Genomic DNA, 21338 nt, shown 5'->3' on the forward strand with positions numbered 1-21338 from the left:
TGCGTGCCCAAACACAACTTCAACACCATCATTAAGTTTGCTGATGACACAACAGTGGTAGGTCTGATCACCGACAACAATGAGGAGGTGAGAGAATTGGCAGTATGGTGCCAGGACAACAACCTCTCCCTCAATGTGAGCAAGACAAAGGAGCTGATCGTGGACTACAAGAAAAGGCGGGCCGAACAGGCTCCAATTAACATAGACGGGGCTGTAGTGGAGCGGGTCGAGAGTTTCAAGTTCCTTGATGTCCACATCACCAACGAACTATCATGGTCCAAACATACCAAGACAGTCATGAAGAGGGCACGACAAAACCTTTTCCCCCTCAGAAGACTGAAAAGATTTGGCATGGGTCCCCAGATCCTCAAAAGGTTCTACAGCTGCACCATCGAGAGCATCCTGACCGTTTGCATCACCGCCTGGTATGGCAACTGCTCGGCATCTGACCATAAGGCGCTACAGAGGGTAGTGCGAACGGCCCAGTACATCACTGGGGGCAAGCTTCCTACCATCCAGGACCTATATAATAGGCGGTGTCAGAGGAAAGCCCATAAAATTGTCAGAGACTCCAGACACCCAAGTTGTATACTGTTTTCTCTGTTACCACATGGCAAGCGGTACCAGAGTGCCAAGTCTAGGACCAAAAGGCTCCTCAACAGCTTCTACCCCCAAGCCATTAGACTGCTGAACAATTCATAAAAATTGCCACCGGACAATATATATTGACCCCCCCCTCCTCCCTTTTGTACACTGCTGCTACTCGCTGTTTGTTTGTTACCTATGCATAGTCACTTCGCCCCCACCTACATGTACAGATTACCTCAACTAGCCTGTATCCCTGCACACTGACTCGGTACCGGTGCCCCCTGTATATTGCCTCGTTATTGTTATTCTTATTGTGTTACTTTTTATTATTACTTTTTATTTTAGCCTACTTGGTAAATATTTTCTTATTTTTGAACTGCAATGTTGGTCAAGGGCTTTTAAGTAAGCATTTCACGGTAAAGTCTACACTTGTTGTATTCGACACATGTGACAAAGTTTTATTTTGATTTAATTTGACATACATTACCTTCACCATTCATCACTCTTGCTCCTGCACCCCAGTCACCTCTGACCTTTCCCTTATCCTCTAACCCTATTTCCCCCACTTCCTCTCCTCCCCATCCTCATTTCACCACTCCTCCCTTCTCCCTCTCTCACCATTCCTCTCTCTTTTCACCCTCTCATTGCCAATTGTTTGCAGCAATTCAGATGAAAGAGAATCTTCCGGCTATTGCATCCCATTTCACCACAGCCAGCATTACCCTATTGTACTCTGCTATCCCTCTCAGGCAACTGGACTACATCAGGAAAATACAGGATGGAGGGAGGGAGAGATATGGAGGGGTAGAGAGAGAATTGATGAGATGGGAATGTGAGGTAATGGGAGAGAAGGGGACAGAGAGAGGTTGAGGGTGAAAGGTAATAGGTTTAAGTGAATGGGAAGCTGGTATGGACCAGTCTTGTGTTGCATGATGTAACTTACCTTATGCTCATATTCAGGATATTGGGCGCATTCTAAGAAAGAAATGTATGACCTAGTTTTTCTTTCTGCTTGCATTATGTATTTATATTGATGTGTGTATTTTCTGTAGTTTGTCATTCAGGGCTCATCTGTAAATGAGACCTTGGTCTCAGTATGGCTCCTTGATAAAATAAAGGTTAAATAAATGAAATAAAGATTCATATCCAATCTACATTATGATGCCCATGGTTTTATGTTCATGTTAAAGCCTCCTGACCTTCTCTACCACTTAAAATGTCCTCATACTCATGCTAAGCCCCAACATAATGTGTTGGTTATATGGTAGACAGTGATGTAAGTGGAAGGCCCAGTGTTAGCATCGTGACCCAGAATGTAGTTTAGCACCTAAAAAACGAACCTAAGGGGTGTCAAACATGCTGTCCCATGGGCTGTGTGCAGCCTGCCATGATGTAACGCTAACACCAAGCAACACTTGCCTCTTGGATTATTTCAGAAGATTTGATGTTGGAGAAACAACACTCCACACAATGGAATTAGGTCATTCCTAGCATCAGATTGTTTTGTTCAAGCACCACAGGTGAAAAGTGAGTGACCCTCTGGATAATTGCCTTTGTAGAAATGGTCCCTTAGGCAAAGTAAGTGACAGCTCTGCACCAGCTGATAACTGCATATATGCATTGCTGTAGAGCTCCAAGCAAGCAAAGCTCCCTGAACCATTCTATTGTGTGCTGCTGCAGTCAGTAGTTACATGAGGATTTTAAGCCCTCATCTGAGGAAACAAAGGTGTGACATCTGTTGAGGATCAGAAGGGATGGCTGACATACACTCTCTATCCCACCGTTTGGTAATCCTAAACACCACCACCACCTGACTAACCCGGAGAGATGCATGATAGCATGGTGCTCTCTGTCATGTTCACACACACTAATCACTGGAAATGCTCAAGTCACATTTAGTGAGCAGCACGTTTGTGAATTCTGCTGGTGATTTCCTGAACCTGGAGGATAAAGATACTTTGTGTGTGTATTTTCACTGGACTGATGTAATGCCCTGGCCATAGAGAGGGGTTTTTGTTCTTTATTTTGGTTAGGCCAGGGTGTTACATTGGGTGGGCGTTCTATGTGCATTTTTCTATGTTGGTTTGTTTCATTGATTTTGGCCGTGTGGCTTCCAATCAGGCACAGCTGTAGAGTGTTGTTGCTGATTGGGAGTCACACATAAGTGCCTGTTTTTCCGTTGGGGTTTTGTGGGTAATTGTTTCTGTTAGTGTTTTGCACCTGACAGGACTGTTTGGCTGTTGGTTTTCTTATTTTTGTATAGTGTTCTTTCGTCTATTAAATATTCAATGATGAACACTAACTCCGCTGCACCTTGGTCTACTCTCTCTCACGACAGCCGTTACAACTAAACAGTACCAGTTAATCAGAATATGGGAAGTCAGAGGGGAGATGGTTCCTTGGGTACTACATCTACCCCCTTCACACTGAACTGGGGTTATGTCTCAGAGGTCACAGCAACCAAGCCCCTCAGCTACAGCTCCATACGCTACACTGTGACACACAAACACAGAAATAGGCTGATCCAGGCAGGCTGAGGCTGAGGCAGGGCCAGCTGTACCCTCACCCAGACAGGCCCGCACAGTTCTGTTGGGGTTTGTGTGTAAAGTGCTTGTCCATGCGTGCTCATTATATAAGGGTTTGTGTGAGACATTTTCATTAACGCACTCATGCGTCACATCTATGCTTTTCATATAGCTCCATTGGTCATTTTCACAGAACATTTGATCTAATGGAAACACTTGAGTAAATGAGGGATACAAAGTATATTGAAAGCAGATGTGGTTCCTGGGTTAATTAAGTAATTAACATCCCATCATGTTTAGAGTCATGTATACAAATGCTGGGCAGGCCATTATTTTGGCTACCATGGCTATGCCCCCATAGGATGACAACGCCCCCATCCACAGGGCACGAGTGGTCACTGAACGGTTTGATGAGCATGAAAACGATTCAAACCATATGCCATGGCCTTCTCAGTCACCAGATCTCAACCAAATTGAACACATATGGAAGATTCTGGAGCGGCGCCTGAGACAGAGTTTTCCACCACCATCAACAAAACACCCAATGATGGAATTTGTTGTGGAAGTATGGTGTCACATCCCTCCAATAGAGTTCCAGACACATGTAGAATCTATGCCAACGCGCATTGAAGCTGTTCTGGCTCGTGGTGGCCCAACGCCCTATTAATAACACGCCTTATGTTGGTGTTTCCTTTATTTTGGCACTTACCAGTATGTAAGAATATGTTGTGCAGAGCAATGAATATCTGTATTTTCATCATCTAGACTAAAATGAACAGAAAATGGCAACCTATTAATGAAACTAAGAATTTTCTGAATATTTGCTCCAAAATAGATAAAATTACATTGATTTCATGTTCTTCCATAAATAATCGCAGGACAATAACAGTTTGGATGATGTGTGAGGTTAACGTTGTTGCGTTTTTCACATTTAGAATTTTACATACTTAACATTCAAAGATTCAACAAGCTTGTTTGTCTGAGAATATTGGTGGTGATTCAGTCCTTGGGCAGAGAGCGAGACAGGAAGAGAGAGATGCACAGGGAGATTGAGATATATATATATATCCTCTGTCAGAGTAATCAGTTACAGAGTAATTGTATAGGCCTATGTGAGTATATAGAATGTAGAAAAGCTGAAGCACCATGCTGTATCAATATCAGTATCCTCCTCACCACCACCACTCTCATGTGACATGGCCTGCAGTAGAATGGATGCCCCTGGAGACCCTCAAACACCCTGGTCCCACTGGTATCTGCAGTCTATGTACTGTGCGGCTGTATAGTTGACATAATGTATATTAATATCAGTCTGTATGCAACCTCCTTATCCAGGGCTGAATGGTGACTCATGACGAGCAGTGTGTGAGACAAGACGAGACCTGAGCTGTGAACAGAGAGCAGGTCCCAGGAGAACACTTGTGCTTAAATAAGAAACATCTCCTCAGGGTGTCAATTCTTCTTACATTTTACACAGATTACAATTCGATCATACTTATTTGGAAAGTTATAATTCAATTTACTTTATGTAGAGGAGGCTTTGAAGTTTGGCAGCCAGGGGATTTGAAACTACCCAAGTGGGTCTGTTAAGCCAGTGACAGAGTGCATTGAGACATGATCTGTCTCTCCTAATCCAATGGAAAGTAGGGCATGCTTCTTGGTGTCAGGCGTGCTGCGCACATCATGATGCAAAAGTTGTTGATTGAAGATGCACCTCATACTGGATCTGTGGAGAGTATACATTTCACATTTTGGGGATTTAAGAAAAAGAGAGGGTGGAGAAAGAGAGCGAGGAGGGAGAGAGAGGGGGGCAGAGAGAGCAAGAGGGAGGGAAAGAAGCGAGAGAAAGAGAAAGATAGGATCTGTATCCAAATATTTAAATAATATTGTCTTAATGACGACCCCTACAGTATAGGCCTACAGACACACTTAGGCCTAGAAAAAGGACCCATTCTGATCTCTAATTGGTCTCATTAATCTGTAACACGATACCCTTTTCCTGTACTGTTGCGTATGGAGATAGGTTAGGTGAGACACACTGTTAATGACCTGGCGGTGAAGGATCAAATAGATCTGAGTGATGTGAATGTGTGGTCTGTGTGTAAACCATAAAGCAAAATAGCCTTTATCAGGGGCATGGACAACTGTTTATTGAGGTTTGTGCAACATTCCTTTCAAATGCAATTGCACACCAGTTTGCCTGCAGGAGCTGCTCTCTCTCTCTCTCTCTCTTGCTCTCTTTCTCTCTCTCTCTTTCCCTGAGCAGCAGACAACTGCCCACCCCCACTCCATATGAGACACATGTTTATGTGCGCTCAGTGGAAAACAGATGATATTCCACATTAACATTTGAATAAAAATAGTATTAGACTATACTACACAGGACAAATGATGCAAAAAGAATAATAAGTGATGTATTTCTTCAAATTGGATCGGCTTATTTCATATGACATAAGTGCGTTTGGAAACCCTTTGATTTTCACAACAACCAAAAAGCGCACAAAATGACTCCAAAGACGCACGGGCATCAAAACCGTACAAAACAGCTAGCAGACACTGTAGTTGACTCGTCACGTGTGTCTGTGTCTGCCGGAGTCCGTTGTGAATGTGAGGAGCGCCTGTCTGACTCAATAGTGAGTAAAATCAGACGGCGAATCACGGGAACCCACGTGTGGCGCTAGGGCGCATCGTGAAAGCGCACGCTTAATCCAGCGATCCGTGGGATTGGGCAGAGGGAGTGGAGGTTGGTTTTGGGGAAAAAACACGATTGGTAGAGTTGAGAGTCAAATGTATTGTCTCAGATATTTGTGCAGCCACGTCCTCTCTTGCTAACCTCCATCCTCAACGCGGAGCTGTCCATTGGCACTGGTGCTGAAACGCGTAGGTTCTCAATCCCTCACAGCGGTGCGAGACAGAGTGTCGAGAGTAAAACATTTGGATGATTGTGTTGACTTTATATATTTTTGAGAAGCTTTGGTGGATATCCATTGATTTACTCAGCTTTCATCAAGAGCGCATCAAACGTCCACGTTCTGACCCGGTCAGTTAACGGACTCTTAAGAGGCAGAAATATGGCTTTTATGGTGAAACAAATGGTGGGAGGGCATGTGAAGAACCTGACTGGGGGTTTGACTGAGGAAAAGCCCGAAGGAGAGAAATCCGAAGCCGCAGCGGCAGGAATGACCCAGGAGGAATTTGAACAATATCAACAACAGTTAGAGGAGGAAAAGTAAGAACAAACCCAAGTGTATCGATCAATTTGATAGCCTATAGATTTTGAAAGGGTCGCGTACTATAAAGCGGCGTTTATAATGTGTAATGTCCAATGTAAAGACGCTGCTGAGCGCGTGCCTTTACTAGCCACAGTGCGCCATGCACTATTTTACGCATCAGTGGAATCTACGGCGTGCTCCCGAGCTGCTACACTCGATAAATTAGTTTTCTTTCAGGTTTCAATAATTAGGCTATACAGGACGGTTTTCCATTGGAATTCTTGCAATAGCCTAGAAACAAAAATGTGTAAGTAATCACAGTGAGTTTAATTCCCAATTATATTGTAAAACGGACTCGTTTTCCAATAGGCATATACTAATGCTTCAGGTTGATAAATGTCCTCAGATTCATTCTAGAACATGAATTCAGTTACTTTTATGTCCAATTTATCTAAAAATGTATTGATGTAACATTTTGAATATCATCCTCAATGAGCTCTCCAAATAGTCCCCCCCCCCCCTTTCATGCATGTACCTGTGATGTAGGCCTCCATCTTAATTTTCTTCACAAAGAGTAGACACCTCAACAGAATAAATTAGTCTGATGTGAGTATCTCTGATCTTGAAATGTATTTTTTTTATCTGGGTATAACAAAGAAACCCATTGCCATAGCCATAGACTGTCCTCTGTCCATATCATAAAACCTCTGATAATTGAATTGACTTTACTCCAAATTCCCCTATGTGAGAGGAGAAGATGTCAAGGTTTGAAACAGATGACTCTACAAAAGCTCATAAATCTGAACATATATCTTGTCCTGTTAAAAAAATACCCTTGAAATGTATCTTATCATGCACAGTGCCTCCACACACACCTGTATCTGTATGAAAAGTATACTTCATTAAAAAGAAATGGGTAGTACTACAGGGCATTACCCTGGCTTAAGGTCACATGGCTCCAGGCTCCAGGACAAACAGCCTGTTTACTGTTGACATGTCAGACATGGTGGAGCATCCACTGACTCCCCTCAGAGACTAGCCTCAACTGTCCACAGCCCACTTTGACCTCAATCCCATACCATCATACATTACACTGAGCTTCAGGGGAGGTGAGCTATTATAATGTGGCTTCTGCCATACAATAGATCATAACACAAAGTCTGGTGTCAGTGCTGTGTATAATCCAAGGAGAATAGGGTTGTTGGAATGGGGTTGTTTGCAGTGGCATGTCATATATAATCATGTTATCAGGCACAGTAGTCACAATGACATCCCCTGGTTATATGATGCCCTTGAGAGGAGAAGACACAGGACTCGTCATCTCAGTGCCATTGGCTGTCACAGAGAGCTGGCTTATGTGCTGCTGTGTGGTGGTTTACATGCTCATGTTCATTCACAGTGGGCAAGATAACAGTAATGCCACTGTGAAAATACACTGAGTGAACAAAACATTAAGAACGCCTGTTCTTTCCATGACATAGACTGACCAGGTGAAAGCTATGATCCCTTATTGATGTGACTTGTTAAATCCACTTCAATCAGTGTAGATGAAGGGGAGGAGACAGGTTAAAGAATGATTTTTAAGCCTTGAGACAATTGAGACATGGATTGTGTATTTCTGCCATTCAGAGGGTGAAAGGGAATAGCAAAATATTTAAGTGCCTTTGAACGGGGTATGGTAGTAGGTGCCAGGTGCATCAGTTTGTGTCAAGAACTGCAAAGCTGCTGGGTTTTCACAGTCAACACTTTTCCATGTGTATCAACAATGGTCCACCACCCAAAGGACATCCAGCCAACTGTGGGAAGCATCCCTGTGGAACGCTTTCGATACCTTGTAGAGTCCATGCCCCGACGCATTGAGGCTGTTCTGAGGGCAAAAGGGGGTGCAACTCAATATTAGGAAGGTGTTCTTGATGTTTTGTACACTCAGCATATATCCCCTCAGGGCCAGCCCTAGCCTTTTGGGGGACCAAGGCGAGATTTGGTTGGGAGGGCCCCAACCTCACGGGCAAAACATTTTAGTGCCCCCCTCTTGACAGCGGAGAGAACATTTTGAAGTTTTAAAGCAGGTGTTTTGCATTTTTCCATGGAGCGAAGAGAAAAATGTAAAATTTTAAAGCAAATTTCCTGAAATTCTATACATTTTGCCATGAATTTTCCCATGTTTATATGATATCTGAATGAGAGTGACTAACAAAATCAATTGGGGCCCCCTGGAGATCACCCTTCGTGCTCGGTTGGTAATTCGGCCATGATTACTACAAGTTTACATAGCTGGGTAGACTAATTTGCCAATCTAAAAAATATTAGCTGACATGAGCTAATTGAGTGACTGTCAGTGACTGACATAACAAGAGGAAAACTGCTGATGGGGCCCTATGTGACCACCTATGTTGCTTATGCCCAGGGCTGGCCCTGCATCCCCTGCATGATAGGGATATGACCTTGTCATTGGCCATGCACATGTATCATGCCATTGTTTACAGTACTGTATGTATGCATTATGATGTCATGCTGTCATTCAGACCACACTGTTGGCATGATCACATAGGTCACATGATATCACCTCGGTTCATGGAGTCAGCTTCAGAATGTTTGGTGCAAGGTGTCGGTCTAGTCTTGTCTTTTGAAAGAGTTAAATCCTATTCAGGTGTTTAAATCACATTTTCAGTGTGGGTTTCAATCTGATTATTGGGAAATTAGGGACAAAGATTATTTGAGTAATACTAAGAGGGCTGCCACGGAAAACACAAACTGTCTCTTGTCTGCCCTCTGCTGGAGTTACCAGATGGGTAGTATTGCAGTATTGCTGTACGTGGTGGTGAAGTATAAATATCTGATTTACCTCAACATAAGGCTTGCAGTATGATGAAATGTGTATGGTGGTGTAGGGTAGAGGACATGGTGATGGGGTGTTGTGGTGTCTGGGTGTGCTGTAGAGTGAGGTGATCCAAGGTTGGGTAGATTCACTGGTTTGGCAGCTGTAAAAGGAGGTGTGCTAGTCAGTCAGTGTTCTGGAGTGGAGTAATCCTAGATTCTGAGTTCAGGGGGTGTAGAGTTCTATAGAGTGGTGTGGTCCTAGGTTCTGAGTTCAGAGAGTGTAGAGTTCTGTAGAGTGGTGCTGTCCTAGGTTCTGAGTTCAGAGGGTGTAGAGTTCTATAGAGTGGTGTGGTCATAGGTTCTGGGTTCAGAGGGTGTAGAGTTGTGTAGAGTTGTGTGGTCCTAGGTTCTGAGTTCAGAGGGTGTAGAGTTCTGTAGAGTGGTGTTGTCCTAGGTTCTGAGTTCAGAGGGTGTAGAGTTCTATAGAGTGGTGTGGTCCTAGGTTCTGGGTTCAGAGGGTGTAGAGTGGTGTGGTCCTAGGTTCAGAGGGTGTAGAGTTCTAAAGAGTGGTGTGGTCCTAGATTCTGAGTTCAGAGGGTGTAGAGTTCTGTAGAGTGGTGTGGTCCTAGATTCTGGGTTCAGAGGGTGTAGAGTTCTGTAGAGTGGTGTTGTCCTAGATTCTGGGTTCAGAGGGTGTAGAGTTCTGTAGAGTGGTCCTAGGTTCTGGGTTCAGAGGGTGTAGAGTTCTGTAGAGTGGTGTTGTCCTAGATTCTGAGTTCAGAGGCTGTAGAGTTCTGTAGAGTGGTGTGGTCCCAGGTTCTGAGTTCAGAGGGTGTAGAGTTCTGTAGAGTGGTGTTGTCCTAGATTCTGAGTTCAGAGGGTGTAGAGTTCTGTAGAGTGGTGTTGTCCTAGGCTCTGGGTTGGAAGTGTGTAGAGTTCTGTAGAGTGGTGTTGTCTTAGGTTCTGGGTTGGGAGGGTGTAGAGTTCTGTAGAGTGGTGTCGTCCTAAGTTCTGGGTTGGAAGGGTGTAGAGTTCTGTAGAGTGGTGTTGTCCTAGGCTCTGGGTTGGAAGGTTGTAGAGTTCTGTAGAGTGGTGTTGTCCTAGATTCTGAGTTCAGAGGGTGTAGAGTTCTGTAGAGTGGTGTTGTCCTAGATTCTGAGTTCAGAGGGTGTAGAGTTCTGTAGAGTGGTGTTGTCCTAGATTCTGAGTTCAGAGGGTGTAGAGTTCTGTAGACTGGTGTTGTCCTAGGTTCTGAGTTCAGAGGGTGTAGAGTTCTGTAGAGTGGTGTGGTCCTAGGTTCTGGGTTCAGAGGGTGTAGAGTTCTGTAGAGTGGTGTGGTCCTAGATTCTGAGTTCAGAGGGTGTAGAGTTATATAGAGTGGTGTGGTCCTAGGTTCTGAGTTCAGAGGGTGTAGAGTTCTGTAGAGTGGTGTTGTCCTAGGTTCTGAGTTCAGAGGGTGTAGAGTTCTGTAGAGTGGTGTGGTTCTGGGTTCAGTGGGTGTAGAGGGTGTAGAGTTCTGTAGAGGGGTGTGGTCCTAGGTTCTGAGTTCAGAGGGTGTAGAGTTCTGTTGTCCTAGGTTCTGAGTTCAGAGGGTGTAGAGTTCTATAGAGTGGTGTGGTCCTAGGTTCTGGGTTCAGAGGGTGTAGAGTTCTAAAAAGTGGTGTGGTCCTAGATTCTGAGTTCAGAGGGTGTAGAGTTCTGTAGAGTGATGTGGTCCTAGATTCTGAGTTCAGAGGGTGTAGAGTTCTGTAGAGTGGTGTTGTCCTAGATTCTGAGTTCAGAGGCTGTAGAGTTCTGTAGAGTGGTGTGGTCCCAGGTTCTGAGTTCAGAGGGTGTAGAGTTCTGTAGAGTGGTGTTGTCCTAGATTCTGAGTTCAGAGGGTGTAGAGTTCTGTAGAGTGGTGTTGTCCTAGGCTCTGGGTTGGAAGGGTGTAGAGTTCTGTAGAGTGGTGTTGTCTTAGGTTCTGGGTTGGGAGGGTGTAGAGTTCTGTAGAGTGGTGTCGTCCTAAGTTCTGGGTTGGAAGGGTGTAGAGTTCTGTAGAGTGGTGTTGTCCTAGGCTCTGGGTTGGAAGGTTGTAGAGTTCTGTAGAGTGGTGTTGTCCTAGATTCTGAGTTCAGAGGCTGTAGAGTTCTGTAGAGTGGTGTGGTCCCAGGTTCTGAGTTCAGAGGGTGTAGAGTTCTGTAGAGTGGTGTTGTCCTAGATTCTGAGTTCAGAGGGTGTAGAGTTCTGTAGAGTGATGTTGTCCTAGGCTCTGGGTTGGAAGGGTGTAGAGTTCTGTAGAGTGGTGTTGTCCTAGGTTCTGGGTTGGGAGGGTGTAGAGTTCTGTAGAGTGGTATCATCCTAAGTTCTGGGTTGGAAGGGTGTAGTGTTCTGTAGAGTGGTGTGGTCCTAGGTTCTGAGTTCAGAGGGTTTAGAGTTCTGTAGAGTGGTGTGGTCCTAGGCTCTGGGTTTGAAGGGTGTAGAGTTCTGTAGAGTGGTGTGGTCCTAGGCTCTGGGTTGGAAGGGTGTAGAGTTCTGTAGAGTGGTGTTGTCCTAGGCTCTGGGTTTGAAGAGTGTAGAGTTCTGTAGAGTGGTGTGGTCCTAGGCTCTGGGTTGGAAGAGTGAAGAGTTCTGTAGAGTGGTGTGATCCTAGGCTCTGGGTTGGAAGGGTGTAGAGTTCTGTAGAGTGGTGTGATCCTAGGTTTCTGTGGGTTCACTAAGTTGGCAGCTGTAGAAATAGGTGAGTGCTAGTCAGTCAGTGAGTCAGTCAGTCAGTCAGTCGGTCATTCAATCGGTCATTCAGTCAATGCTGCTCTACATCCCAGAAGTCTGAATATAATTCCCCAGTAGAGCAGTGGACCGGCAGTAGACTGCATCTGGATCTCACTGCAAGAGCAAAGCCTCTCTCTGTTGTTCTCCCTCCCTCCCTCCCTCCCTCCCTCCCTCCCTCCCTCCCTCCCTCCCTCCCTCCCTCCCTCCCTCCCTCCCTCCCTCCCTCCCTCCCTCCCTCTTCCTCTACCCCCAGGTGATACTGCTGCTTGTCCACCTTCTGTTGGCCTGCACTCTTGAGTCAGAGTGCAGCTCAGCAGAGGGCTCCCTGTGTTCTTTTCTTTCAGCCCTCACTATGAGATCCACATTGGCATAAAAATCTAATATTTTCACATATACCAGATAGGTGCAGTGAAACGTGTTGTTTACAGGGTCTGCCATAGTAGCACGGCGCCCTGGAGCAAATTTGGGTTAAGTGCTTGGCTCAAGGGCACATCGAAAGATTTTTCACCTTATCGGCTCAGGTATTCGAAGCAGCGACCTTTTCATTACTGGCCCAACACTCTAACCGCGATGGCTGAGCTATGTGGTTAATAGTAACCAATGAATTTGTGCATTTGTGATACATCGCATTACAAACAAATCTAACAACGTTCCATACTAAAGACCATGACATGTTTACATTACAAAAAGCCTTATGGATGAATTAAATGATCATTATAGCATCTGTCCTCACATTGCCACTAATGCTGTTAAATCCTTAATCCTTCAGTCTAATTATGGAGGTGGACTGAAAGAGACGTTCGTTATGAAGCATCAACTTGAGTAAAGCCTCGAGATTATCCCACCTTTGCAGACGTTATGTGTGTGTGTGTGTTTACATGCAGCGACACTATTTCATCCGCTGTTAACCATTTTCTCTCTGGTTTTCCCCAGGCAGGAAAGAGATGCTAGTTTTGCGCAGAAGAAAGCTGAGCGGGCAACAGTTAGAAGTCACTTCCGGGACAAATACAGACTGCCAAAGGTACATCCATTACTGATTCTGCATGTTTGATTCAAGCATTTTCTTACTACATGTTATTACAGTTATTACAGGGTCAGATCTAGGTTGTGTCCTTGAAGCAAAAACACCATCCAAATGTGTTCTGTTTGTACTCTCTTTCCTTTCTCCCTTTGTCTCAATCATCTCATTCCTCTCCCTTTCCTTTGCCCTCGCTCCCTACACCCTCTCCCACTGGCCTGTGTGTGTGTGTGTGTGTGTGTGTTTGTGTGTGCGACCCAGAATGAGCTGGATGACACTCAGATCCAGCAGGCGGGGGATGACGTGGAGCTGCCCACAGAGCTAGCCAAGATGATCGCTGACGACAACAAGGAGGAGGCGTCCAAAACATCTGTCCTGGGCCAGCTGACCAACATCCAGAATGTGGACATGGACCAGCTGAAGGACAAGGCCCAGGCCACGCTGGAAGACCTCAAACAGTCTGCTGAGAAGTGCAATCTCATGTGATCTGGCTGGCTGACTGAATTCCTGCTCTCTCTCTATCTCTCCCTCCCTTACTCTCTTTATCTGTACAACAAAGAATCTGTGTAAGATATGATCTATGACCATGTACAAACGTTGATAGTCATGTTGCTTTGAATACACACACATACAGTCAACACCGCCTCACACACACAAACATACTGCAGCAGCTTCTGGCCAAGGAATCTGAGTAAACACTGTCTAAGCTGTTGGGGAATCAGAGTAAACACTGTCTAAGCTGTTGGGGAATCAGAGTAAACACTGTCTAAACTGTGGGGGAATCAGAGTAAACACTGTCTAAGCTGTGGGGGAATCAGAGTAAACACTGTCTAAACTGTTGGGGAATCAGAGTAAACACTGTCTAAACTGTGGGGGAATCAGAGTAAACACTGTCTAAGCTGTTGGGGAATCAGAGTAAACACTGTCTAAGCTGTTGGGGAATCAGAGTAAACACTGTCTAAGCTGTTGGGGAATCAGAGTAAACACTGTCTAAGCTGTGGGGGAATCAGAGTAAACACTGTCTAAGCTGTTGGGGAATCAGAGTAAACACTGTCTAAGCTGTTGGGGAATCAGAGTAAACACTGTTTAAGCTGTGGGGGAATCAGAGTAAACACTGTCTAAGCTGTTGGGGAATCAGAGTAAACACTGTCTAAGCTGTTGGGGAATCAGAGTAAACACTGTCTAAACTGTTGGGGAATCAGAGTAAACACTGTCTAAGCTGTGGGGGAATCAGAGTAAACACTGTTTAAACTGTGGGGGAATCAGAGTAAACACTGTCTAAGCTGTTGGGGAATCAGAGTAAACACTGTCTAAGCTGCTGGGGAATCAGAGTAAACACTGTCTAAGCTGTGGGGGAATCAGAGTAAACACTGTCTAAACTGTTGGGGAATCAGAGTAAACACTGTCTAAGCTGTTGGGGAATCAGAGTAAACACTGTCTAAGCTGTGGGGGAATCAGAGTAAACACTGTCTAAGCTGTTGGGGAATCAGAGTAAACACTGTCTAAGCTGTTGGGGAATCAGAGTAAACACTGTCTAAGCTGTGGGGGAATCAGAGTAAACACTGTCTAAGCTGTGGGGGAATCAGAGTAAACACTGTCTAAGCTGTTGGGGAATCAGAGTAAACACTGTCTAAACTGTTGGGGAATCAGAGTAAACACTGTCTAAGCTGTGGGGGAATCAGAGTAAACACTGTCTAAACTGTGGGGGAATCAGAGTAAACACTGTCTAAGCTGTTGGGGAATCAGAGTAAACACTGTCTAAGCTGCTGGGGAATCAGAGTAAACACTGTCTAAGCTGTGGGGGAATCAGAGTAAACACTGTCTAAACTGTTGGGGAATCAGAGTAAACACTGTCTAAACTGTGGGGGAATCAGAGTAAACACTGTTTAAGCTGTGGGGGAATCAGAGTAAACACTGTCTAAGCTGTGGGGGAATCAGAGTAAACACTGTCTAAGCTGTGGGGGAATCAGAGTAAACACTGTCTAAACTGTGGGGGAATCAGAGTAAACACTGTCTGCTGTGGGTGAATCAGAGTATTAGTCTTATGCCAAAGACCCTTCGCAGAAAATCATTTAGACAATGGCACAAAGTATATCAACTAGTCATATTAAGTGTGAGACTAAATCCAACTTTCTTGTCTTGGGACCACATTCAGTACATTACAAACCAAGTGTCTGTCGCAGGTGTAAATGTATTTGCGGTTAGCCTGTGCTGTTGTCCATCTAGTCTATGGTCATTAACTCGTTGGGGCCTTGCTAAGAGACAGCTCGTCCTCTGTGATGCCAACCCATCTAACCTTTCAACTCTAGCCTTTAACCTGTCCTCATATTGACCCCTGACCTCTCCATCTCAGTGTTGTTTTGTGCTGGTGGTTTGGTGTCATTTAACTGCTATGATATGTCAAATGCTGTCTTTGAAAATGTCATCCTCTGGCTGAGTGCTGGTCATAGTGTTTAATAAGTACACAATACTATGAACATATATGAACACATATATGAACATGTAGTACTTGGTATTTGTCTGATTTGTTGTTGTATCACTAAATAAAGACGCAGGTGAGAGCGGGAAAGGGGTTTGTCAACCTTATTTGTATTACAGTAATATACAGTATATATTTCTTAAATACAGTGGTTCGTGTCTTGTAATAGTTGAACAGTCCTTTCGTGACATTACAGTAATTGCATTTGAAGAAAGGATGGTGGACATGCCTTAGAAGCTTGTTTTATGTGATAGCTACTTTGTGCTTTCTTGTCAGTTCCATGAAGCAAAACCAACAAGTGTGAATATAATGAATTCTTACTCAAGTCTTACAGTCTGATCACCTATACATATCTATCTGTATTAAAGTGTGTGACCTGCAATGATACTTTAAAGCCAACAGCAAGACTTTCTTTCATTTCCAGTCACCCTATGGGGGGATTCAGGTTGATCTCATGATGATATTTCAGGAAGAGACATGTTCTTCATTATGTTTCTGTTTCCTGTCCACTCTTTGCTTCTTTTACATCATCTTTGTTGTTCAATGCTGTATGAAACGTATTGATTTTTGACTGACTGTTGAAACCATAATAAACAGATTTTTATGATGTATGCGTCATGTTTCTGCATTTGTTATCCAGCCAGTCTGACCATCTGGTCAGAAACTCCAGGACGGAAGATTTCTAACATATAATTTACAGTAGCCATCGTTTGAGGCTGTAAAACCAAAACCTAATGTTCTGAACACTAGGTGGAGACAAAAATACAACGTCATCGGAATGTTTGTTGATTAGTGATTGTTGAATTAATGACAAACGGAATTTAATCCAAAATCCATATTAGCCCCTAATTATTATCATAAAATTATTAGCATTACAATACTGAAAGGCCAAATGATTATGTTACAGTTGTTATAACCATTGTTATAACCACGTTCTTAAGTTAACCTTTATAATGATGTTATTATTATTATTTTTTTTATTATAACCATTATTAGTGGAAACTTTACCTTCCAGTGAAGTCATAATAAGATCAGCCATCTGGCAGAATCAATGGCTCTTTGCAAAAGTGTACAGTGTTTTTCAGAGAGAAGCCAGCCAGAAACTGCTTTGTGACATATCTAGACAGCCCGGGTGTCGCTACGGGTTTTTCCAATCGCTTTTTTCAAAACACTTTAGTTAGCATTTCAATAGCAGAGAAGCCTGAGCTATTGGTAGTTTTCAAGTGCGGTGTGAAAGGGGAGAGCTGTAAAATATATTGATGCTGAAACCTGCCTCTATTGATAGGCGCAGGGCGTGAACAATCTTCAGCCTAGAAAGACACTGTGCCACTGCATGGCCAATCTGACACAATTGGGGTGAAACGGGCCAGAAAATACTATTCTCTTCCATTCTGTTCTATCAATCAGGGCTTAAAAACTCACTAGAAAGAACAGCGTGAGGGAGAGTGAACAGGGCGACAATTAGTAGAACTTTAAGTGAAACCCTCACTGTGCGACGGTTTTCATAGAGGTTTCCCTCCTCGAGTTATCGCTAAAAAGGAACAGATTTGTTTTTTCTGCACTTAAAATTGGAGCAGTGGGTGCAGATGTGAGTTTCTAGCAATGGAATGCTTTCTGTCGACTGCTAGGGGGCTTGTGTGCGCCCCACACTCACTACCTCCCCAAACGTTGACGTGTTTTGTAAGGGGGACCACACAGGTCGTGAGTTTCATTAAATTTATAAACATTTTATTTATCCTGTATGACGAGCAGATTGCCAAAAACTACGTTGCTATAGAAATGAGTCCCACGAACTCCTCAATGACGACCAATCGTTGACCAGGATTGTAAATGGGAGCGGGGGCAAGGAAAACTTTCCTTTCTTTTTCTGGAAAAGGAGGGGTGTTGTGGGGAAAAGATTAACGAAGCGTGAAGCGTAACTGCAAGAGGGGGACAAAGACACATAGCGAGAGAAAATGCAACAGTGAGAAGAGGCAGTCCTAATGAATTCAACCAAAATAGTATGGAATACAGAACATGGAAAATATGAACGTTTTTTAAAGCCAAGTAAGTTGGACGTATTTGGAAAACAAGAGTAAAGAGTTATGCTTTCAAACGAGGGCACTAAATGTGGATAGTAGGTGTCCGAACTTTGGACTGCGCATGTGGTCACTTTTTGTTCCTTTTTTTACTGACACGACTGTGACAGTTTTGCGGAGGATAGTGTTGCTTTGTTGCGTAGCTGACTCTATGCAAAGGACTACAACATTTTTACTCATCCGTCCCAGACTGGATTCATTCTACCGCATAAAACGGACTGTTATTCCACAACTGTCAATGGTGTGTTGGAGAGTCAGAGGGACATCTTTAGGTTTGTAGCTAGGCCTACTAAACACATTTATGTTTGGACCATAAACGCCTCATACTAAATGGGGTTATTAGTTACATTACGTTTTAAATTCATCATAGACTTTGCTGTCCCGCACTAACTGGAGGAAATGTGCGCATCGTCGAACTAGAGCTCTCTCCAGCATGAAAAGTTGGTGCAGCGCTCTGGCGCTCTTCTCATCGGTGCTGTTGGTGCTAGATGCCCAGTTAATATGTTGGCAAGCCCTGCTCCGATGCCATGAGGAGGCAGACTGTGAGCTTGCATATAGCCAGTATCTAGCCGCCTGTGAAGGAAACATTAGAGGCACCAGGAGGCAATGCCCCAGCCACTGTATCAACGCGTTGATAAGACTGAATCACACCCGCAATGGCCCTTACCTCGAGAGGTGTGACTGTGGTCAGGACATGGAGTGTAGGGATGCAAAGCGGGCGATTGAGCCATGCCTCCCCCGGAGGTATCCTGGAGACGCGGGGGGGATAGGATGCACAGAGGCCCGTCAACGCTGCGAGGAGGACACCGGCTGCCACTCCTCCCTGACAGCCTACTTGTCTTACTGTGGGCAACTCTTCAACGGCAGGAAATGCTCGTCCAGGTGCAAGGCCACAATACAACAGATGCTATTCATCCCAAATGGCATGCTACTAAACCAGTGTGTGTGCGACGGGGTGGAAAGGCCGTTCTGTGAGGTAGTCAAGGAGAACATGAGCAAACTGTGCCAGATTGGAGACCACAGTGTTATTTCAGACCAGGCAGATATGGACGATATGTATGAGGATGAAGACTATGATTCGAAAACAGAGGAGATATATCCTCCTGACTCAAATTCTAGTTCCCCGCAGCTGTCGAGCTATATGGCCTTATTATGCATCACTCTTGCACGGATATTCTTTTGAGAAATGAATTTGGCCTCTTGTTGTGACCTCTCAGTTGGACAGACAGGACAGTCTTCTCGGGGATGGGTCCAATCTAATGAGCACGTGGGTTTGATGTAGCTGAATACTATTTGCTCCTAGTAATCTCCTATGGGCCTAATTGATTTTTCACATTTTGATGTGATGCCTTAATCTGGGACACAAGAATGGACAGGACATTCAGACCACCAATTCAATTTGCAAACCAGGCCTAGGCTACTCATGAAATATCCTAGGTCGAAACTGTTCTGAGTGTAAAGATCCATAAAGTGATTGTTTAAGGAGAAGTGAACCAAACTTGACTTCATTGTAACAATACTCATCATTGAGCATTGCATCCATTACTTCTGGGCTACATTTTAAGCTCTTATGCCTATTTGTTTAGTTTCGTCTCAATGGTCCTTGGAGTGTGGCATTATTAAGACTTAAGATAAACATTGGACCAGTCCAGTTTCTGTTTGCTTTCCTCTCTATTTTAGGGGCCTCTGCATTGTTGCAGCCATCACACTTCAAATATTTGTGGGGAACTGCCAGTGAACAGACAAGGGTTTGGAATCAAGTAGGCCTAGTTAAATTAACTGAAGTGCCTCTCCAGCAGCCCCCCTACCCCCCCATGACACATCCCCCACTCTTGATAGTTTTATTTAAAATGTCCCCCCACTCTCCCCCTTTCTTTATTGAAAGCAAGAAGTCACCCTTCTCCTTATAGACTGGCCTCTACAAGATGAATGTGGGCTTATGATAGACTTATATGGACAAAAGAAGAGGCACTAGTGTTTTTTTCTCAGAAAAAATTACAAATACCAGTTTATTACTATGAACAGCAGTACATAAGATACTTGTTAATAGGCCTAGTTTCATTTATTATTCATTTCATATAAAGTGTAATGGGTTCCTTTCCAGGACAGAAACATGCTTGACAGTTAGCCTAGATATTTAGTAAGAAGGGAAAAAGCTAAGAAGTTATTTCATTATCTTTTAATTAAGCTAATCCTTCCCGTGTCTTGTCATTATCTTTACAAGATGTCACTTGAAGTTTTTCTAAACTAATCTTTGTTTTTGTCATGATCGTCAATGTCATTTCTTTTTTATTTCACCTTCTTGGGTAGATGCTGGTCCATAGGGAAATGTAACTGTCATGTTGATGTTAAATTATATACATAAAAAAGAAAATAATGAAGGAATCTATGTTTTACATGTATATGTGATATATTAATGCTGTAAATTAGTGTCCAATTTTGTCCATTGTGACTTTGCAGTCAATACACCACCCCATGAATAATATGGCAGTAGTTTACATGTACAAAAACAATGTTTTTGAAACAATTCTGCAGGTAGATTTGTCATCTCAACCAGTGTGGAAAGAAATAATGGATACTTGTTATATATGGAAAATAATTTATGTAATAAAATGATTAAGTGTGAGTCAAAAAGTCAAACTGTTTATTTGACATCCTGTAAGTTATTCAAAAGTAGGAATGTTTCCCAACCTCCAACTAAATGAAACATCACACCAAAACTATCAGACCTAAAGTATAGGCAAATGTAACTGTGCTGGAACTAGAGAAGAAGACTGGAATGTTCAATAAGGGAAAAATGTCATTTTGGATCAGGCTCCAAAGTCACGTGTCGCCTTTGAATGTGAACTTGTGCCATTGCCAAGCAAAGCTAAAGGACCAGCAGACATTGAATCGTTTTGAATGTCTACTGCGTTGATCTTTGAAATGATACACTTGCATTTCTGGTAGTCCTGGCAATAGCAACTTTTACATGAAAAGACAAAACAGGACCTCTCACTACTATTGTCTTCTCATATCATTCCCTGGAATTTGTAAAAAAAATATTGAGACATATATTGTTGACACAATATTAAATCAAGTCCTCGAACAGGGTGATTGCATCTAAATGAATGCCTCCTGTGGCTGCTGAAACCACAAGTAACTGTGTGACTGCTGTGTACCCTTCATAATACCAGCATTGTGTAATACTTTAGGGATCAGGCCCAGTGTAACTGAAACCCAAGCAGGAATGTTAAGTGTCTGGCTGCACAATACATCTTATTTGGAAGAGAAGGCCAGGACTCTCTGTGCTCTTTGAGACATTTCAGGTTTAAGTTACTGCTTCCTGGTAAATTGTGCCTAATTACTTGTAAATGGCACTTTCTGTGTCAGTGTTAAAAGGTCAGTCACGACTCTTGAGAATGTAGGATTGTGCATTTGATCGTTTTGCCTTACAGTGCTTCTCAGTTCTCTTGGTCTTCAATGACCTTTTCAGAGAAATAACAATGGAAATATAGCACATTAATAAATGTATCATTTTTATAACACAGTGAGAATGCAATGGGTGTTTTTGTGTCTACCAATCTCCTAAATCCTGCTAATAACCTTTTAGGCAGGTTAGTAGGTAAATATAAATCCTTGGCACAAATAGCTCATAGTAATAATTCTTTATTTACAGGTCCTTAACAAACCATATGGAAGTAATAATTATTTATTTACAGGTCCTTAACAAACCGTATGGAAGTAATAATTACCTAGGTCCTTAACAAACCGTATGGAAGTAATAATTACCTAGGTCCTTAACAAACCGTATGGAAGTAATAATTATTTATTTACAGGTCCTTAACAAACCGTATGGAAGTAATAATTACCTAGGTCCTTAACAAA

At 43.4% G+C, this 21338-nt stretch overlaps 2 protein-coding genes across 2 annotated transcripts; both read left to right on the forward strand.

Annotated features, from left to right (window-relative positions):
• The first annotated feature begins 5771 nt into the window (after positions 1-5771).
• LOC106587555 (complexin-3) lies at positions 5772-16000 on the forward strand. Its single transcript, XM_014176057.2, has 3 exons — positions 5772-6342; positions 12830-12917; positions 13176-16000. The coding sequence occupies exons 1-3, from the start codon at positions 6185-6187 to the stop codon at positions 13398-13400; spliced, it is 471 nt and encodes a 156-aa protein (XP_014031532.1). The 5' UTR covers positions 5772-6184; the 3' UTR covers positions 13401-16000.
• A 788-nt stretch (positions 16001-16788) lies between these two features.
• Positions 16789-20097, forward strand: LOC106594537 (growth arrest-specific protein 1). The gene has a single exon (XM_014185904.2). It carries the CDS (start codon positions 17905-17907, stop codon positions 18652-18654), a length of 750 nt encoding a protein of 249 aa, XP_014041379.2. The 5' UTR covers positions 16789-17904; the 3' UTR covers positions 18655-20097.
• The last annotated feature ends 1241 nt before the right edge of the window (positions 20098-21338 follow it).

This window comes from Salmo salar, chromosome ssa26, assembly GCF_905237065.1.
Source record: "Salmo salar chromosome ssa26, Ssal_v3.1, whole genome shotgun sequence".
Taxonomy (NCBI): Eukaryota; Metazoa; Chordata; class Actinopteri; order Salmoniformes; family Salmonidae; genus Salmo; species Salmo salar.

What these genes read in the sequence shown, in the direction of transcription:
- LOC106587555 (XM_014176057.2), top strand. Translation starts at nt 6,185, where the DNA reads ATGGCTTTTATGGTGAAACAAATGGTGGGAGGGCATGTGAAGAACCTG. An exon ending in CAACAGTTAGAGGAGGAAAA is followed by an intron (nt 6,343 to 12,829) that starts GTAAGAACAAAC and finishes GGTTTTCCCCAG; the next exon opens with GCAGGAAAGAGATGCTAGTT. An exon ending in ACAAATACAGACTGCCAAAG is followed by an intron (nt 12,918 to 13,175) that starts GTACATCCATTA and finishes TGTGCGACCCAG; the next exon opens with AATGAGCTGGATGACACTCA.
- LOC106594537 (XM_014185904.2), top strand. Translation starts at nt 17,905, where the DNA reads ATGAAAAGTTGGTGCAGCGCTCTGGCGCTCTTCTCATCGGTGCTGTTG.